At 38.1% G+C, this 21,345-nt stretch overlaps 2 protein-coding genes across 5 annotated transcripts in view; one reads left to right on the forward strand and one right to left on the reverse strand.

Annotated features, from left to right (window-relative positions):
• Positions 1–21,345, forward strand: part of LOC121629820 (astrotactin-2-like) — a 300,171-nt gene that overhangs the window by 216,371 nt on the left and 62,455 nt on the right. For all 4 annotated transcript variants that reach the window (XM_041969617.1, XM_041969618.1, XM_041969619.1 and 1 more), the window contains 3 exons: positions 8,842–8,966; positions 11,991–12,095; positions 12,380–12,559. In XM_041969617.1, the coding sequence (XP_041825551.1) occupies positions 8,842–8,966; positions 11,991–12,095; positions 12,380–12,559 (410 nt within the window). The remainder of the gene's footprint in view (positions 1–8,841; positions 8,967–11,990; positions 12,096–12,379; positions 12,560–21,345) is intronic.
• On the reverse strand, positions 14,016–20,743 carry trim32 (tripartite motif containing 32). Its single transcript, XM_041969621.1, has 2 exons — positions 20,628–20,743; positions 14,016–19,396 (listed from the first exon to the last, which is right to left on the reverse strand). The coding sequence occupies exon 2, from the start codon at positions 19,382–19,384 to the stop codon at positions 17,333–17,335; it is 2,052 nt and encodes a 683-aa protein (XP_041825555.1). The 5' UTR covers positions 19,385–19,396; positions 20,628–20,743; the 3' UTR covers positions 14,016–17,332.

Consider the following 21,345-nt stretch of genomic DNA (forward strand, 5'->3'; position numbering starts at 1 on the left):
CTAGCAAGGTCTTTTTATCAGAGCCACAGAGATTTGTATCTCTACTGTTCCTTTAATAAGTGAAGACTTTCTGTTTTGAGCTTCTCAGACCTCATTCATTCTAGTTGCATAGAATTTGAAGAACTAAAAAGAAGAGAAAATAGGGACTCTTTTGCCTGTTTTATCCTTTTTTATACAAAAGTAAGGGGGGCAGTCGAGCTATTTTGCTCCTTCATTGTTATGCCAGCTAAGCAAAGATAGCCTCCTGTCATATTCTGTTGTCGTCTAATCAAATCCTTGAAAGTGTCGCTCTGCTTTCAGGATGATGACACAAGAGTCTTTAAGAAGCTAGGCTTTTCTGTTGAACTGTGTTTGAGTGTATCACAGAGAAAAAGAGGAGAACAAAAGAAGGAGGGAATTGGAGAGACACTAGGGTCTTAAAAAAAAGTAAGAAGGTTACGGCTCTAATTGGTTCCACATCAAGCTGGCCTTCTTTTTCTTTTGCCTTGCATTACCAGTCGTCATCTTTAAGGTAAATGCCCTTAGCCTCCAGGGTTTATTTCCACAATTTCCTAAGGCTAACAGAGATATCAAGGCACAACTAAATTTCTGAGTGCACTCACATTGTATTTCCATTGTATATATGGCTCAGGGGAACAGACGTGAGGTTGAGTGCTAATGTGTGTGTGTGTGAGAGAGAGGGAGAGTTAAGATGAGAGAGACTGACAAAAAACACTGAATAATGTAATAAGATATAACAAGAAACACTGGTAACACTTTTCCCTGTCATCCTACTCAACATGTCTCCGTATAAGTGTAATTACCTACTGTGGTTCCACATGCACGCAGTCACTCAAAACAAAACTCCACAGCTCCATTAGAGGCTGTTTCATTCTCAGCATCAGCTCCCAAGCCCTAATCAATACTGCCCATGACAAGTCACCAGATCTGCTCCTCTCAGTGGAATCATTTGTCAACTGTGCCATGGCTGCAGCTGTAATAAGAGATTCTAACACAACTCTCAAGGTAAACATTTCTGATTGTTTTATTACGCTACGAATTAGCTTTTAGGTGGATGCTGCCCTGTAATAAGTTTTTAATTCCTCCTCCGGGCATGTGCCCTGGGTGATGCTGGGTGCTTTATCTTTGTTATGAGTGCTCTGACTGGCCCCACTCACACCAAACATTTATTAAAATAAGAGATATTACAGCTGTTAAGCATATTACATGCAATTGGATCGGCTACACACCCAGCTCTCATAAATCTTTGATCGTGCAGTTCAACAAATTGGTGGATGACTCTCAAGGGTAAGTGTGGCAGAAATTTCAAAGGAAATGACAGGAGGAAAGTCAATTGGATTGATTGATAGTGCAGGATGATACATCTAAAGTTTAATTTAGAAGTTGTATGTAATTGAGCTATAGTCATTGAGGAATTAATATAAATGTTTTGTAGTTTGAAAAATCCCTAACATCTCTGTTAGGGAGGTTTAAATCCCATCTCAAGTATCAGGGCTGCATCATAAGCTGCTTGGTTTTAAACAGTGTTTACTGACTGGATCTCTGGTATCCTCTCACTTCTTTGACACTGCCTAATAAACACTGTCAAATACAATCTCATGATAAATTAGGTTTAACAGAACCTCTTAAGGCTCAACAGAAACATTTTCTTTTATCAAGGCAGCATACCATCTTCAATGTAAACATATCTTCAGGATTATGAGTTGCAAAGGTGACTGACCAGGTTAATTGTACTCCCCCATTTCTGGAGGTAACAGTTGATGAATACTACATAATAGAAACACACTTTTTTTTTTTTACACATTCACCAAATAAATTTCCCTGCAGCTGGTTACTTGTAGTCTCCTCTGACATTATTTAACATGGCATCCATCCATCCATCCATCCATCCATCCATCCATCCATAAGGAACCTTGAGTAATAATAGCAACATTTACCAGCACCTTTCTTCCGCATTTGATGCGGCACAAGCTTATCCATTAGGAGTCCCTTTATTTTCCTCTGTCCATAAAACCTTTCAAATCCATCTCCGGATATGTATAAGTTCAGTCATGGTGCTTCAACTTTTGAATCTATTCCGTGGTGTCTGATTCCATCAGTCATTACTTTGGTCAGGTCTCTTAGCCTTTGCCATCAGGTTGCAGTTCTGTTCTGTTAACTGAATAATTATTTTCAAAAGACTTTTATAGTTAAGCTTTTCCATGCATGGCAAGACTCCATTTTTCATTCGGTTGCATCTCAAAAGATGAGGGGTTGATTTATTTATTTATTTTTTAATCTAAGTAAAATGTCTTTTTGGTCAATTTTACCCAAGATGGCTTTGTAAAGCAGAGTGAGGACTCAGTGAATCAGCCAAGGGCTGCACATACCTTACTCATTACACAAATACATAACACTTGAAAATGATTAAATCCTATCAACATATATGTTAATAAGATTTGCAGTTTGAAAATAGCGTGAAATACTTGCATTAGAACTGAACGCAATACAAAGGTATCAAAGTATTGTATTTGGAAAGACATGTAAATGTCAGTGACTTGACCCATTACTGTATATAGTTCATAAACTGTATATAGTTAATTTTGAGGTGTTGACATTGTTGCCTGTATTTTACACCATAAGTTGTACTTCAAACGGTGCTGGAAAACAAAAACTTTACAAAAACTGAACAGCGTAGCTTCTGCTTTTAATTTCCCTACTGTGGCCTTTTTTGCATTTTGTTTATATTTCAGAGTTTTTTTTTTTGTTTTTTTTTGTCTGAACAGCCTTTTGTTGCCCTCTTCTCTTTTAGACAGTCGGTAATTATCCTATTCAGGGATGTATCTAAACAGCATGGCAGCCAGTGGAAATTATGAACAAGCTGTGTCATGTTGGAAATGAGACCTTCCTTTCCTGCAGGTTTTCAGACTCGTATATGTACAGAATGAGGAGGGAAAATGTTAGGATGAGACTGCTGATGAATCAGCACCATATGAGCATGACTGATATTGCTGCTGCATAATTATCTGAATATGTATCTTACATTACTCATAATTCTCCATATTTATTTATATGAACAACTCACAGATGGAGGATTTGTGCCTACATATTAGTAATTAGTGTTTGCCAACATGTATTGATCCTGGCCAACACAACAAATATTTGTTGCTGCAGGGTCTTTTCTTTGATTTACTTTCTTTCTTGTCAGAGCACAACAAAGATTTGACCAACTGCCCATATAGCTTGTGTTTCCTATGTCAGGCAAGAAAGACATTTTACCCCCCTTATGCATCAGGAAAAGGTATTTCCTTCCTCCTTCCTGGTCTTCTTTCAACTACTCTGACACCCTTTCAGCTTAGCCACTTTGCTGCAGCAATTTTTGTCTTCAGCATCTACAAACCTTCCTCCTTTGTGCACTGCACTGGCACCCAGTGGCTGCTACCACACAGTTCAAAGCACCATTGTTAGTTGGTAGCCTTAAATGCTTTCAAGGGTATGTTACCCTGTAATTGCTCAGTGGGAGACCGTTGACAGTCTCACGATCAGCTTCTGCTTGACTGCCCCTCCCTTCTCTGTGGTAAACTGACCGTCTCTCCTCACTGTCTTTACTCTTCAACCCCTTCACAGGTTGGACTCCTCTGTCTTGTATCCCCAGTAGAAAAGTAATCTTTCCTTTTCCGTCAGAGCTGGAATCACTTCCAGTTAAGAATTTCTGAAAACTGTCTCCCGTACACTTCAGCTCTGCACCTGACTGACTTCTTAGATCCTGCATTTTTGTCCAGGAAAACCATACATACACACAAAACACCAGTTTGTTGGTGTTGTTTTTGTATAATTTAATAATAATGTGTGCAGCTGTTTATTGACTTGCACATAATTGCTGAGGGAGGTTGCATCCCACTTTTATTTTTCTTCTTTGTTTAGCTCCTACATCTTAAAGTAAAGTCTCCTGGTGTCCACACATTAAGTGCAGCAACATAAATACTTATTGTAGACCCACAGCCCTTTATTTGACACAGAGACAGAGCAGCCTCTAGTGGTTAACTTCATGGTTGTGCTCTTGATCCTTTTTTCCACCATAGGTATTTATTGATTATTAGACCACAGAGTTCAGAGTAACTGATTATTTACATTGGTTTATAATCGATTACCCTTATCCACTGTAAATAAGGTTTAGTGAGTAAATGTTAATAATTTAAACTATAATCCTTATTTCCTACCTGTAAGTCTTATTTAAGCTAAAATTTACTTTGACAACACAAATTTAATTGATGGTATTGACATAATGACATTTTTTGGGCTAATTCATTCATTTATTTGTAATTTTCCTTCACAGAGACTCTTCTCAACGCAGCTTACCAACCATGTTATGAACACATTTAATTGACTGTATTTGACTGTGGTTTGTTTTGAAGAGAAACAGAGAAAATGTGGTTTAAAAGCGCTGAATGGATTCAGCTTTGACCTAAAAAGGTTACACATGCTCACTTAGCAGCTGAACCACAACAGAGACTTCTGTACCCTTTCTAAGCTTGGCACCCAGGACTTGTATGTATATTCAGTTCTGTTTTCCTCTGGAAATTAGGAAGTATTTGTTAGTGTCGGCTTCAGCCCACAAAGGCAGCTTCTTAGCGAGTGGAAAGAGCATCCTGCATGACTTACACTTCGGTAAAACAGATTTTTTTTATCATTAAGGGAGCTGTTTGATGCCAGGTTCAGTCACTATATGGAAGTTCTCATTATTTATGCTTTGAACCAGTGGGTTGGCTGCTTTGTCATTGTCCATAAGACTATTTTTGAATGCAAATGTGTGCATGTATTTAGCCAAAAGACAGCATCTTTGTTATTGGGATTTCTGTGCCTGACAGGTGCATTGACCTCCTATTTTGTACTTGTAGATAATTGTTAAACAGTATAAAGAAATCACGATGGCAGCAAAAAGGGGCCAAGTAATGGATTCAGTTTTCCACAGCTTTCAAAATAAGTTAATATATTGTTGCAGTATGTTAGTGGAGTTCAGATGTAGTGAGTGTGCTTTAATGTTTGATGAGTGTTGTGATGTGGGAATAAGATTTCAACGTGGCTGTTTAGTCTGAAGAGCTAATTACCTAGAACAATGTTTAGATAAGTACTTCTCAATATTACACACTCATACAGATGCATAAACTCAAACACTCATCAGGTCTCCATCATACCACCACAGCAGCTCTGACCTGAAATTGAAGAGACACAGGACTTGTGAGTGTGTTTTGTTGTGTCTTGCTTTATAACTTTAGCAGTGAATCCTGTCATGGTTCTCGTTCATGTTACAAATTCAGCCAAATTCACAATCACACAAAGAGAGTCTGTCTGTTGGCTATAGCCACTTGCTCTGAAAAGGTTGCAGGGACTCGCAAAAACATTTTTCTAAATTGAGTTGTAGATAAATCTTACTGTTACCTATCAACGAAAAGGGAGCAGGGTAGTTGGAAAGGTGGAAGGACCGTGGGCTGCAGAGAGCAAACCACAAAGGTTTACCACTGGGTGTTCGACTGAGCACACAGCAAACAGTTGTCACAGTCTGTCTGCAGGGAGAAACCCTGAAATTGACACCTGACTGTGAAATACAAAAAATAAACTATTTGGAAATATGGACTGAATTGCATTTAAAAGCAGATGTATCTTCAAAGTCTGCATTAAAATAGAACACACATATTGCAGGAAGCAACATTAGGAAAAAAGAGATATAAGGTTGAGAATTTATATTCGTATTCATTCCACAACAAATAAATTATTCCAACACTGTGTTGTGAAGTGTTTTTCTTCTTTTTATTTCAGAGATTCTCATTCAAATGTAATTTTTTTTCCACTTATAACTTCAAACTGGAAGTGAGATTGTTGTGACCAGGAGGGAGCCTGGTGTCCACTGTCCTTAATGAACACACATGGGTTCTGAATTAAACATGAGTAAATACACACAAATAGAAATATTCTCACCCCAGCAAATTAACCCATCAACATGGAGCAATGTATGAAAATTCATATGAAGTACTAAGTTGGGAGTAAAGTAAGCTAGATGGCTAAAAAAGAATTGACCAGATTGAGCCAGAATATTTTATTCATGAGCAAACAGACATGGTTTAAAGATATTATATCTTGCCACTGTTAGGTTCAGGATTTCATAGTTTTATTTGCTTTAGGATTTACTTGAAAAACAAAGTTATAGATGCTCTACTTTGTTGCAGTACCTGTTGTCCCTTGATGTCTAAAATACTTCGTAGATGCCTGGTCTGCTCTGATTGGTCCAAAGCAGAATACAAGTCTCTTTTTTCTTTTTTCCATTTCTTTAAAGTGTGCCAAACTAGTGGCACACTAGTTTCCGTCGTGAGGGAAATTGCTCTTTTAGGTGTGGATTTTGGGTTTTGTAGCTTTGCAGACCTTTTACACTTATGAAAAACTGCTCTGTATGGTACACAAAAGTAATACAGGAATAGAAAAACAGCAAGAAAAGGTTATAGGGTAACGGAAGCGTCAAATTAGACAAATTACAGATTAAATTAAATAAATAAAAAAAAACATTATCTGATGTGTGGGCCAACTTGAACAAATGAAACTAAATAAATCAGTGTATGCTCTCCCCTTGTTTTTGTTTTGTCAAGTCTTTCCAGGTAATACCCAGGTATAATGAATTATTTTAACTGTTCCTGTACTGTCAGGACCATTTGCAGGAGCATGTGCATGTTGATTTACTCTCACTGCTCCCTGCAAAACTAAATGAAACTGAGATATTATCAATATAATTTATTACATCTGTGCTTTCCTTTGTACAGCTGTGAAAACAGTCCTGTTATCTGAGTTATTATGTTGAGGTTTATAGCAAATGTTATTTTTTTACTGAAGTAGTTCATCACTTTAATATTGTACTTTGGTGAAAACAACCTAGACTCACAGAAATACCTGAAAAAAGTAGGAATTTGTAACGCTGCATTACATGTTGGAGTGATTGTACAACACAGCAAGAAACAAAACTCTTCTTCAGTCACTTGGCTGCAGGGTGAGAAGTCTGGCTGATTCTTTATTTTATTGACTAAATACAACAACAGCCTTCAAAACACGGAAGAATTAAACAGCAAAATGGTTGTTTCAATCTGGAATTGGACTAAAATTTCTATGTTCAAAGTTAAAATCTTACTTTTTCAATTGATGCCACTTGACAAAAAATCATTTGTCTGACACAACTTGGGTTTCTACCTTATAAAAAGCCACAAAAGTTGTGCCAATCAGCATCATTTCTATGGGATGGTTTGGTTTTCTATTTTTCCCCACCTATTACAAGTCAGCCAAATAAATCGTGTCACCTAATGAAATGCCATCAGGTAACTTCCCGTTTGACGTGATATTTTAAACAACCATTTGTGTAAGATGGAGATAATCTTTCTTGAAAGACAAGCAACTGACTTGTTTTGTTAAGCACATTGGTTTGTTTGGGTCAGAGCCGTACAGATAAATGTCTCTCCTTGTAATGAGCTGTCAGCAGAATGAATACTAGTTCCCTCTGCCCTGCACACAGACACCAATCTGCTGCATTAAAACCCACTTTCACTCTGCAAATGGCAGACTTTGCACATGCAGAATGTCTTTCCCCTCAAGCATAGACCGAGAGGAAGGTAATGAACAAAAATTCATTCCATCAGATATAGTCTTTATACATGATTTATCCTCTAAATCAAGTCACTTTTTAGTTTTAAGCGACTGTAGAGAAACATTACACTTTTGGACTAACTTTCAACCCTCTAATGTGAAAAGGTGTTGAAAGGTGGTTAAAGGAAAAGAACTCCTTTCAGAGTGTCAAGGACAGTCCACATCTAGGCTTGAAAATCCATAAAGCTACACATCACTTTGGTCCACGTGCCTCTAAAGGTTCTCTGAGCCACAGCGTGAAGCCGGCTGATTTAGTTTGGCAATCAATATGTTTTCTGTGAGCATAAGCCACGGTAATCTTTTTACAGCACCTCTCCTCTCCCACTTTCCTCTCATCTTCTGCCCTTGAGTCGATCCTTTCACCTTTCCTTTCTAGCCAAAAGGCTGTGATTGCTTCTAGCAGGCTTTGTGGTTAGAGAAAGCAAAGAGAGAGACAGGAAGAAATGGGAGGAAAATTTGATATGACGAATAGTGAAAGTACCCCACCCCCTGCGTTTCCATGGCACAGGGACTGAGCTGTGAGACTTGTTCCCAATTAATGAGATTATGGGAAATGGGTTGCTGCAGCTTGCCATGTTCTCAGAAAGCAGGAAATGAACTGGAGCTACTTCCTTTAACCAGAATGGTCTGTCTGCTGAACAACAATGGAGCTTAGCATATGCTGAGGGTTTCTCTATTTGTAGGGCTTTTACTGTTTCGTTTGCAAAGGGTTGTTGTGTTTTATCATCTTTTCTTTCTTTTCAGAGAGATATTTAATAATTTATTTGAGGGGCATAACTGTGTCATTTACTGGGACAGCAAGCGTCCCACCTAAACATTCAGGTATGCATATGTACACATGGATGGTATGCTTCTCTGACTCATAAGTGAAAACAAATAAATTAAATATGAAACACAGTGTACACCTTTTTAGGTATAAAGACTAAAATTTCCATGGTTACGTTGACGCAGTCAGTGAACCAAGCACTGTTATTCTGAGCTCTGTGAAGCAGACGAGGCAGAGGAAAGATCACCACATAAAACATTATCATACAAAAACAGTGGAATCTCCAAATCCCAGCCTCTGAATGATGCAGAGTTCAAAATTTGTAGCTGCTCCCCTGACTGTTAAACAGATTCCTTTAGATGCAGTGAATAGATGTGTGATATTTTCTTTCTTTTCTTCCTTTCTTTTCACGCCAGTGACAACAACTTCATTAAGGACTTTCCCCAGCTTGCCGATGGTCTCATGGTCATCCCTTTACCAGTAGAGGAACAGTGTAGAGGCATCTTGTCAGAGCCGTTACCCAACCTGCAACTTCTTACAGGTAAGAAAAGCATTTGGAGGATTTTTGATCTTACTGTTTGTGTTTCTCCTTTTGAGAGCCATTTAATTCATAGCACCTCGATGGCAATAAATCAAATGGATTTCTGTCGTCCAGTCACGGTCTTTGGCTTGATAAATATGTCTCATTAAAAAGCAACAGGGAAATAGAGCAACATTGTTTAGCTTAAACAAACACTGGGAAAAGTCAAGCTCGTTTCTTTGTCTGGATAGACATCACTTTGCTGGAGAGAATGGACTGCAAGTATTACACAAAAGCTGGAAAATGTATAGTTGTGAAATGTTGGTTTCTAGTATTGGCTGTTGCATCAAGTCTGTACTGTGAAATTTTGATTTCAGGATTACTTGATATGATATATTCAAATATGACTTGATCCTTTATCATTCTTTGGAACCTTTTGTTAAATTCACTCCCCATATGAAATGCATCCAAATGCATAATGTACACTTAAGAGTACTACACAAAAGTCATGAATCAGCCCTAATTTTTCTATATTTTCATAGGAAAATTATAAATAGTTGCAGCACTTTGGTTTAGAAGTGTGGACATAAATGAAATACCATAAATAAGGCAAAATTTGACTTTTATAATTCTAATAAATTTGAAAGTCAATATTTGGTATGTGGCATTTTTTCTTGAATACAGGCTAAACCTTCTTAGTTGTAACTTCTTTAAGCCATCCTCAGGTAGGGTTCTCCAGGCAACCGCTACACTGAAACGCAGTGTTTGTTGAAATTATTTCGGTCTGTCACTTCTTTTGTCTTCAACTTCCACTTGCAGTTTTCTCATGTTTCTTTTGTTTGTTTTTTAAAGACACAATGTGTACCATGTTTTGGTAAAAGACTCACCTTGTTGGACCAAAAAAACCTATTTATGTGAACCTGTGCTTGGCATTTTCTGACATAAAACTAAAGAAATGTGGGCAAATTGTGTGTCTTTGCAGCAGGGAGGTAGGTACATTTTAATTTTCTGTTATGTATAGACACAAAACTGGTTCAACCATTGAATTAGGTGCCTTTCTTTTATCTTGAATAATCAATAAGTTGGTGTTAAATAACTTAAAAATAAAAAATGAACACTGGAAAAACACTTTGAGGAAAAATGTTTAAGATCACTTAAAAAGATGAAATGAAAGTCTGACTTGAAGTAAAATATAAAGAAATGAAGGGTGATTTAAGACTTTTGTACAGAACTGTATATTCAGCAAACCCAAAGACATACTGTTCATCCTACAGCTTAAAGAATTCTGGCCACAGAAAATATTTTAAGTGAACAGAAAATGAACTGATCTTCAAAAAGCATAAAAATAAAGATGATATATTCTTAACATTTCAAGTTAAGTGAGTGTATCATTTTTGCCGCTATGAATATCGTATAATTTTAGAATAAAACATAAAAAATAAATGTGCAGAGGGGAAATATTTTGGCTGTAGGTCTGATTAGAAATTTAAGGGATGCCTTTTTGCCATTGTTTGAACAGATTTCAAAATGTAATGTGGCAGAAACAGCTCATGCATAAAGTACTTTTCACAACAGCAGGTCCAACTTTCAGAGCAGCTCATTTTATGGAGGCAAGCCAATGCCAGTGTTTTGGCAGCAATGCTGGTCTTTTCCAGTAAAAACCCATGAGACTTTATTTCCACAAGGTTGTGTGGAAGTGTGGGTGTGATGTTTTCTATGGAGCAGAATTATATTTTATCTCTCTGTCATTTATTATTCTCATTCTGTCTTAAGTATTTCAACTGTAATTGTTGCATTTCACAACTCAAAACTCAAAACTCAAACAGATATTTTATTCACACTAAAACATAAAACATATTAAATGTTAAAGATCAAAATGTTTAGATTCAAAATGTTCCATTGCAACTTAAATATTAGCTTAATAGTTTTGTAAATCATTGTTTTTATTAGGGGTTGTATATTATTTTTTTGCCCCATCAATCAGCAGCCACAGGCTTCTTAATGCAGCTGCTTTTACTCTCTTTAAAATTAAATTAATTGATGACCACAAAGCAAGACAAGGACGTATAAGAAAACTTCAAAGCCTTTTCAAGGAGCCATTTCTTCAGTTCTTTTTGTGGTTTGGAAATGAAAGTTGACAGAAACAGAAGTCAAGTTAAGATCAGAAAGGACCAAGAAAACTCTGAGAGATTAGCGAGTAGGATCACTAGAAAGGAAAATCTATATATTTGACTGCAAAAGGCTTTTAGAAGATGAAAACTTGATGGGTTATCACAGTAACAGAAATTTTAGCTGGAGTATCCATACTGTTGCCAGCCACTGCAGAATTTCTTTATCCTTCCTACTTCATCATGCTTTTCTATTTTTTTTATTTATTTATTTTTGTTATTTCTTTGAGCGTTCCACCTCATCCTGTAGAGAACAGAGCCAGTTAGACATTTGGCTCCACCTCTGCACCCTAATCCCTCCATTAGCTAAATTGGCATTTGGTCCACACTGACCCCTTAGATATTTAACTTAGGGTTCGCTTTCACTACAATTGGACACACACACATGCACAGAAACTAAATTACCCTTTTTTTATGCTGTGCATGAATGTCTCAGGTGTAAAACCTTTTTCAGAGGCACAGGATCAAGGTTTCCATAAGCAGTTTATTTATTTATTTACTTATTTTCCCTTGCTCCTCACTTTGTGGCGTTAGTTCTAAACTAGTGTGAAAGTTTGGTAATTGAATTGCACAGAAAGCCCAGATTGCTCGCACTTCTAATGTCAGCAATCCAATTGGAGTTCAAACTGCACTATATATCACCATTGATCCAGGAGCAGCTGCGATATGGACTGTGACGATAAATGATATTAAGGCAATAATGGAAAACAGTGGCTGAGCAATAAACTGTACAAATGAAATGGATTTTATTTGTCTTTTATTTCATTTGTATTTCACCTTCTCTTTGTGAATCTGACCTTGTAATTTGTTTAAATTCTGCTATCTGTCCTCTCACATTCATTATGCTTCCTTGTCCATCTGTTTCTGTCTTTTTAAGGGGATGCCCAGTTCAGTGAAGCAGTGGGTTACCCCATGGTTCAGCAGTGGAGGGTGCGCAGCAATCTGTACAAAGTCAAACTCAGCTCCATTACCTTATCTACAGGTTAGTGTCTGAATATTATGAACATCATTTCATAACTTCTTGTCTGAGGAATCTTAGAAATCTATCAATACCCAAGAGAAATCAGTTGCCTCTGCTGCTGTCTACGCTGATAAGTTATCGTTTATTCAGCATATCACATACCCAGATAGCCTGACTGTATTATTTTTGTGCTCTTGATAGAACTCTGTATTATTTGCACACAGATTAATCACAACTGCACCACAAACCTGTCTACTAACTTACCTTATTGTGCTTTTTGACATTAAGTTACCTTTCTATCTCAGGATTTTCTAAGGTGATGAAGACACTTTCATCAGAGAGTACACGCGAAGAACTTCTGGCTTTTCTCCAGCAATATGGCAGTCATTATGTGTCTGAGGCCCTGTATGGTTCTGAGCTCAGCTGCACCATCTATTTCCCCAGTAAGAAGGCACAGCAGCAGCTCTGGCTGCAGTACCAGAAAGGTGAGTGTGCTGACAGAGGCCAAAACAGGTAAAAATTGTGTTCTTTTTTTTGTTTTTTTTTCTGGGAGAGTTGATTTATACTGTCATTAGAAGGAGGAGGAATGGGATCATTACCATTTGTTTGTTAGGAAGTTTACACATGAAACTTGGAGGTTGGACCATATAGGCACAGGATAACTGACCTTGGCAGAAAATGTTCTCTTTTCTGGTTGGAAATTTCTTTCAGTGTCTATCACTTTCAAAGGATGTGAGAGCAGTTATCAAAGGATTTCTATGAAGATTAACCAGGATGTTGTAGTATTTTCTATGTAATCAACCTAGCAAAAAGCAGGACTTAAAGTATTCTGGCACTGTGCTGGATGGAACGCTGCTTTGCTCTCAAACGCTTTACTAATAAAATGTTGAGCAGGGCCTTGGGAAAAGGTGTAGTAGGGATCCAGCTGCAGTTTAGATCTATGCTATCGGCTCTTTAAATATGATAGAGCAGAGATGTTGGTAAATACTTTAGCTGTAAATGTCAGTACCTCAGTTTTCTTGCTGGGGTGGAGGCTACGCTTGTGAAGCCTGGTTATTACCTGTTATTTATACCACATATTTTTGAACTCATGCTCTCCGTCTGTCTGCTGGTGGGAGAGTACACACCTGTGTAAGTGCACACAGCTGTCTGCAGAGAATTGTAATGGGCGACCATGTATAGTCTGAAATGACATAGCATCATTTAAATAAGGTAAATAACATCAACTCTGAGTGTGGATGAAGAGATGTTCAGATGCAGCCTGTCAGTGATAAAGTTAGCTTCTGATCTGTAAGATGCAAAAAGGGTGAATCCACTGATTTTCAGGGACCAAGACCACATTAGACCAGGTCCTGCTAAAAAATAATTACCACTTAGGGCACAAAGATTCACACAGATTAACACACAGTTCTGTTTATAATTGTAAAAGCTTTTATTTGTGAAAATACAAATGTTATTTATTTTCTTTGCATGCAGAGCACCTTAGACTAGGTTCTGTCCCCCCTAACATAACTCTTTGTAATTGTTGTACAAAGGTTGTCTCTTGAGGATGACAATGAGCAAATATTGTACATTTCCTTTTTGTCGTAACTGCAGTTTACTTTTTCATGCAGTTATTTGCTACACTTAACAGGCAGAGTGAGCTCACTCTGACAAACGTTGATGGAGTCCAGCAGTGGTGACATGCACACACACTTCAAACAAAGGCCAGATGTTCTTCCAACACTCCAGACATGTTGGTTTGATGTATAAGAGCTCTAGAAGATTCCTTAAAAAAGCCCAGTCTGCTGGGTACCAGACTGGCCACTTGCCAGACATGATGTAAATCTGTTATATGGTTAACTAGATAAGAGATACAAATCCAGAAAATAAAGAATGATTTCATGCAATTTAGCAGCAGTTGTCTATGACCCATGAATAAAAACACAGTTATTTAAGATGTTTGGTTCGTTTATGTTTATTGCACTCAGATTATCAACAACACAAACATGAATTTGAGTACAGAGATCGCTTAACACGTTCAACACATTATGACAGGGGTGTCCAAAGTCGGTCCTCGAGGGTCGCTGTCCTGCAAGTTTTCAATGTTTCCTGCTTCGACACACCTGACTCAAATGAAATGGATCCAACAGCCTATTAAGTTTTGCACAGTTACTCATTAATTTGAGTCAGGTGGATTTGGAGCAGGGACACATCGAAATCCTGCAGGATCGTGGCCCTCGGTGACCGGAGCCGGGCACCCCTGCTTTAAGACATCTCCAGTCTCCAAAAAAACCTAAGAGATACAAGAGTTTGGTTCATTGAAAAACAAAAATAAACATGAAATAAACTCAGTAATATGAATGACCTCTATCTTGAATGAAATACAACAAAACATATTTTTACATGAGACACTTGAAAGTTCACCACACTGACACAAGGACACTTGGATTTTTCTAGCATTCTATGCATTTTTCAGTAATGGTTAAAAGTCTTGAAAATTCTCTTGTAGTGACTATATCTACTGATCACTAAAAAACTATTTCAATGGTAAGGATGACAATGTATTTAGTGTTGAGATACTGCATGGCCTAACAATGAAAATAAACTAAAATCTATCACCAAAACCAAAACCAAAAAAAAAAAAAAAAATATGCCTATGATAGACTTGAACTGATACTGGAGTTTCTGATCTCTTCATTTCTGCAGAGTGTTAAACACGTTTATACAGTTTGAATCTCAGATATGCTTTTTGTTCCTCTTCTAGTAAATAGAGCTCCAGATACAAAGTTAAGGACATCTTTGTGAAACGATTCATTTTAAGGCTGAATCAGTATGTAATATGCTCTGATGAGCAAACCCAGACTAAACTGGAAGACACTGATTTACTGTTATGGGCATAAAATATGTTGCATACAATATTGAAATAGGACTTCCTATGTTAAACTTTATTGTTCATTTAAGCAATTTTTTTTATTACAAGTGTATTATTGTATTTTTTTATGCCTCATTGACAACAAATGAAAAAAAAAAAGCATACTGACAGAAGTTTTATGCGAACTATATTCACCAACACTATATGGATGCTGACAACGCAACATGGGAAAACTCGGGTTGAAAGTACTGAATAAAATCCTGTGGGACACATTTCTGCATTGTGCTAACAAACTGTTTTGGTTTAACAAAAGCTTGAGGTGTGATGCTGGAGTTTTAACTTATCATTGCTGCTAACTCTTCACACTACTGCAAGCTGCGATCTAACTATCATCTAACATTTCAGCAGATATAAGGACACAGCTGGAAATGGCATGGAGCTTCTTGTCTGGAATTAAATTTGTAAACATTAGTTGGGTTGTAGAGGTCTGTACAACAATGCAGGTTTATCATATGCAGGGCAACTTTTGGTTATCTGGTTTAAAACTCAAACTGAGACCACACCAAGCTGTGTCATGACAAATGATGCACTGGATGTGGGCACATTATTGTAAAAGGAGGCAGTGTTGACACCACATGACATGGATCTTAAGTCACATGATTCTGACAGGAAGGACAAAATGTGAAAAAAAAATCCTAAATACAGGGACTTAAAATAAAGTATGTTTATTTGAACCAGATACAGACAAAAGTAAAGTTAAATAAAAATAATAATAAAAAAGAGAGTAGATAGTAAAACAGTTTTAGCCATATTTTTCCAGATTAACTCTGGCTTCTTGTTATCTTGGCATTAATATTTTGCTCATGAAGGATGTAGATCTTGCATCTTGGAGTAAAGTTTTCCAGCACAAGTTACCATAACAATTGACCCTGTTAGAAGAGAAAAACCACTTTTGCAACAATGAAAATCCCAATACTGAACCTGAAGTAACCTTGCTGAGCCACTCATCCAGATCTGTACTACATATCCTGGCTGTACTGTAAAAGTTCATGTCATTTGGGTGCTGGAAGTACTAAGTGTTGGCTCTGCTGGAACAAAAACCTTGCATGATATAGCTGAACATAAAGCTGCTGAGGAACAGGAAGATCAAATCCTTAAACATTTAAAGACTCACCGGACAATAAAGTTGCTCCTGTGGTCATAATGAATACAGTTCAGTCTGAGAAGCAGAACCAAAACCAAAGAGAAGGCTCATGTGTATGCTGTAGGCAATAACTGCTCCTCACGAATGTCAGGCATGTACATTAACCAAAAAGAAAACAAAAACTTAAATAAAAAGATCTGAAATTGAGGTTAATTCAGGTCAAAATTGTGAGTTCCTGATTTTTTTTTCTTCTTACATTGGAACTGAACATGCAGACACAGGGCAGAGTTAATAAGTAGAAAATAAACTAACAATGTGGTCTTTGAAACAGAAACTATTAAAGCTACTTCTGATTATATTAACTCAGCTATCCTTAAATGGTCTTAATAGAACTAATAGAAAAATACTTTCCTTTCACTCACTACAGAGCTATGTAAATGATGACTGCAATGCTTTTACAAAATCTAAATCCATGGACCTTCATGTAAGAGCCATACCTGCATCGCACCATATTCACTTCAGTTTTAGTAATTTAACACACTCTTCTGTAGATAACTTAATATTCTGCATGTAATGTTCCCTGAATGTGAATTAACAAATGCTGGTTCTTGGTTACTTTTTGCCATTAGCTAAAACTTAAGTTCACTTTAAAGTTGCCAGCTGCATTCAGCATTATTAATGTTACTGTGTGCTACTAAAACCTAATGCTACGACACAGTGAAGTGTCAATAATAAAGTGCTTCACAGGCCGAAAGCCTTGGCATATTTTATTTCATACATCAATATAAGTTAATTTCCAGCTTCCTTTTTTTTTTTGTGCACAGCTGAGCCAAATTTGTAAAAGTCATGCATCACGCATAGTCAGATTGAAAATGAAAGGTGGCTATAGCAGCTAGTAACAGAGGAGGCAATATTATCTTTAGTTTGTGCCTCAAAGTTTTGAGATCATTGGCTTCTTCTCCTAATGGTTGTGGGACCACTTGCCAGTAAGTTTGATCTAAAAATGTCACAAGGTCTGTTGTGATTCAGTTAAATAACCAGATTAAATCTGAGTTACTAAGTTAAAATCCAGTAGGTTTTAAAGCCAATTTAACTTATCATTCTTCTGATAACCCAGTGACAGCTAGAGTGAGACTTGTCTAGATTGCAGCTTAACTAAAGTGACAACAGTATAGATCTTCACTTCCAAAACATCCATACAGACCTACCAAAATACACCAAACCTCTCATGTTAATAGGAGATGAGATCAGACAGTTCCCCTAGGAAGTGGAGGAATGCCTCTTTTGAATATATGTGTAGACTTTGACACAGTGGTCCCAACAATCAAGCACCAGCAACTGTCCTTTCTGGGTGGTGGCCACTCCAACAGGGCAGGTCAGACCCTCTTGAATTAGAATATTAAATCCACCTTCTTTGGGAAACTGGAGAATTTCTTTCCTACCACTGTCTGTAACCAGCAAATCCCCATTGGCATCCACACACATACCAGTAATGCAGCGGAAGTCCTCTGACTCTGAGAAGAAATGGCTGAGCTGCTTGCCAAGCTGACCATCGGTGCCCACAGAGCCAATGGAGAAGCCACCCTCCAGGTGGGGCTCATTCTGGCGTTTCTCAAAGTTCAGGGCCAGCCCCTGAGTGAAATAGACTGTTCCAGCTGCATCACATGTTACAAACTTTGGCCGGACTGCAGAGCACAACCGGTTGTAGCTGACCACACCTACGTTGCGGTCCACTGCAAGACACCACAGCTTGCCCCCTTCAACATCTGTCACCACAAACTGTCCTGATGGCATGGCAGTAATGCCCCAAGGTTTAATCAGCTGGTTCTTGTGGCAAGCCACACAGTGTCCATCCATGGTATAGACTTTAACTGAGTTATCAAAGTTGTCAGTGACACCAATCAGGCCTTGTGGAGTCACAGCAATGGATAAGGGCATTAGGTTAGGCAAGTCAGCCCCAAGGAAGCTCAAGACGAAATTGTCAATGCTACTGGCATTGCGTCGAATTTCACGCTGAAAACCTTTGCGGTTAAAAATCTGGACACGGTAGTTGCCACGATCAGCCACCAGTACCTCACCTTGTGGTGTTATGCAGATGCTGACTGGTAAATTAAACATGCCAGGTAAAGATCCCTTACAGCCCATCTTCTTTACAAACTGGCAGACTGGGGGCCCTGAACTTGCCCCAGCAGGTGATCCCCCTCCTGCATCCATGGATTTTGATTTAAAGTTGCCTGGTGAACCACATACTGCCTCTTCTACAGCTGAAACCATGTCAATGTCTTGATAAAGATCCACTGGAACCCCCACAGCACCACCTGTACCGCCTACTGCCCCAGCTACACCTTCTACATCACCCTCAATCCCAATCTCCAAACCACCCTCCTCATCATCTGTATTGACCATGTATGAGTTTGTGATCAAATGACCCACTTCTACAGGTTTAGAGCGCTCTCTTCTGATCAGCGCTGGCTCTTGCAGCTGGAATTGTGTGGGTAAACTGCTCCTCAGATCCAGCTCCTCATCATCACTGCCTGCACCATCATCTTTTAGCAAGGAAATATCACTCTGCCTCACTCGCATAGTCAGATAATCGCAGCGTGACACCACTTTAACCTCTGCAATATTCAGAAGGTATGTCTGCTCCTCCAGGACCTGTGCATTTAACTTTTCCACTTCTCCCATGGAGGCTGCAAATGTCCTTCGAGATCTGCTGAGCTCCTCCTGAAAACGTAGCTCAGCTGTGGTATATTCCTGCTGAACTGACCGGTATTTTTGCCTCAAGGACTTGGAAATGTTTTCAATTGCTGTCTTTTTCTTCTGAATTTCTCCCATAACATCACGGAGAGCAACAAGCTTACCACCCAGTTCTTTACGCCGCTGCTCAGCAGCCACCCTTATTGGCTGGACTGAATGGCCTTCTTGCAGGTGACCCTCCCCTTTACAGAGCTCACAAAGTACTGTTGCACAGTCGTGGCAGAACTGTCTTGGTAGGCGGTTGCAGCAGGACTTGCACATTAGTGCAGCAGCTGCAGCACTGCAGGACATAGTGCAATCTATAATCTTGAGCACAGTGAGATTATCTGCCAGTTGTGAGATGCTGCTCATCCGGGAGACCTTACTGCAGAATGGACAGCGTACACCATTGATGGTATTGGCCAACAATTTCTCTAGACATAGGCGACATACTGTGTGGCCACACTGCAGGAGTTTGGGTCGCAGTTGTTCTTGATTGTAGGTCTCTAGACAGATAGGGCATTCAAGAACCTCCCTCATTAGATCTGGGTCCAGTGGGGAATACACTGCCGCCATTATGATCTTTTCCTTGAGTGGAGAGAGAGAGAAAGCACATATTCTGTGTGAAATTCCTTTGAATAAAATATAACCCACAACATGAGCTATTGAGAATGTGTCAATAATATAATTTTTTTCCAAAGTAAATTATTATTTTTAAAAGTATTCCTAAGTAGTAAGTAAGTGATGGAGTAAATACTAATACATTTAAACACAGCTCTAACATTAATATGTTATTCACATTTTACATCAATAAAAATAGATACTTTATATGTTATAAGTGAAACTACTTAATGCAGAGTAATGTTGCCTGCTTACTTTTAAATAAAAACATAAAATAATTATAAACTTATTTAATTATTGTAAGAGTTTGGTAAATATATATATATATATATATATATATCGATATTTGATAGGACATTTATTTTGTGATACAACTAATGACTTATGGAAATTTTCAAATAACAGACATTTTGTCACATTCTGTGTGCTAATTAAAATAGTTGCCAATTTCATGTTAACTGACTGATTGCTCAAGACAATATTTAGCTGTGTTTACTGTAGATATGCAAATGTTTCCAGTGCCTGTATGCTTAAGTAATCAATCTGTCAGCTGAATAAGCTGTAGTAAATAGTTAGTTGAATTTAATCTTAAATGTAATTGACATAACTTGCAATTATATGAAACTGACCAAATTTAGCGTTATTAGACTTTTTTAAAGCAAACAGCTAGAGCTGAAACTAGCATAGTAAGTTAGCTGTGCTGTGTTTAAATGTTGCTGTGTACCTGAGCAATTTTATGAAAAACAATTTACAGACAGACTATAAGACGTCTAGGGGTGACAATAAATGTGTTAAAAGCTGACCACATCATCTTGTTGGCAAAGAAATGTTGTAATGAAGCCAGGCTAATTGCTCTTGTATTCAGCTAATGTGTCTTTGAGCTAACAGACTCAACGATGTCATTCAGTGAAAGTTAAAAATAGGCATTAGCAAGCGTATTAAGCTTTGTCTAACAGCTTCATCATACTCTTATTGCCTCAATACTGGTTGACATTGTCGTTCTGGCTTACAACCTACAAGTCTATCGAAGGCCCCTACACATCACAACAAATGTTAACGCTGTCCTTCCGTTTAAACACCACGCGATAACGCCATCAAACAGTATCACGTGGTAATTGAAAAGGGTGTGCGCCCATAAAATGACATATTTCGCTTAAATTTGTGTTGTTCTTTTGGTATACTTTCAGTATAACATTACCTTTCCTCCAGTGTTTGCTAGTTGAAACTGCAGTGGGCGTGCAGCCGCTATGTTATTGCAGCTGCCTGCTACTGAGACATTGCAGTGTTGACGACTTCCAACGCGCAGAATCGTTGATTACGTAATACGTACGGCGCTGAGATTGGCTGCTGAGTGGTCTTGTACGCATGCCACGTACTTTACACCTTACACGCATGCATCAGGGTCCTCTTGTAATTAAGATAATTTCACCTAACCCATGAGCGTATTATATAAACATTAATAGTATTTCACTGCGTTTCATTTACTCGAAACAATTCTCTTTGCAATCAGCCAAAGGGAATGGCAAAGGATTGTTACTGCACCAGTGCTGCAAACAACAGTTGTGTATGGTTAACTTGAGTAAATTAGTAAACAAACCAATAACTGGAATAAAAAAAAGCAAACAAATGTTTAATAGGAAGAAGTTCGGGCAAAGCCCGCAGGCTACAACGCCATTAAAGATAGCCAGATGTTGAGAGAGTAAAATTATGGTGAGCTTGCAATTATATAGAGAGGCCACTAGATGTCAGTATAAGTCTATTAAAGGATGTTCATGCACTACCACAACACACTGCGAGTAGCCCGGCAATAAAGTGGAGAAGTGTAAGAAAATGTCTGCTATTCTCTGAAGATTTTTTTTATTTGTTTACAAATCCAAAAACGGTTTATGCCCAGAATACATTTGTGCTATGTTCAG

The sequence above is a fragment of the Melanotaenia boesemani genome, chromosome 19 (genome assembly GCF_017639745.1).
Source record: "Melanotaenia boesemani isolate fMelBoe1 chromosome 19, fMelBoe1.pri, whole genome shotgun sequence".
Lineage (NCBI taxonomy): Eukaryota > Metazoa > Chordata > Actinopteri > Atheriniformes > Melanotaeniidae > Melanotaenia > Melanotaenia boesemani.

Excerpts from the sequence above, each read along its gene's own strand:
- trim32 (XM_041969621.1), bottom strand. The coding sequence starts at position 19,384 with ATGGCGGCAGTGTATTCCCCACTGGACCCAGATCTAATGAGGGAGGTT.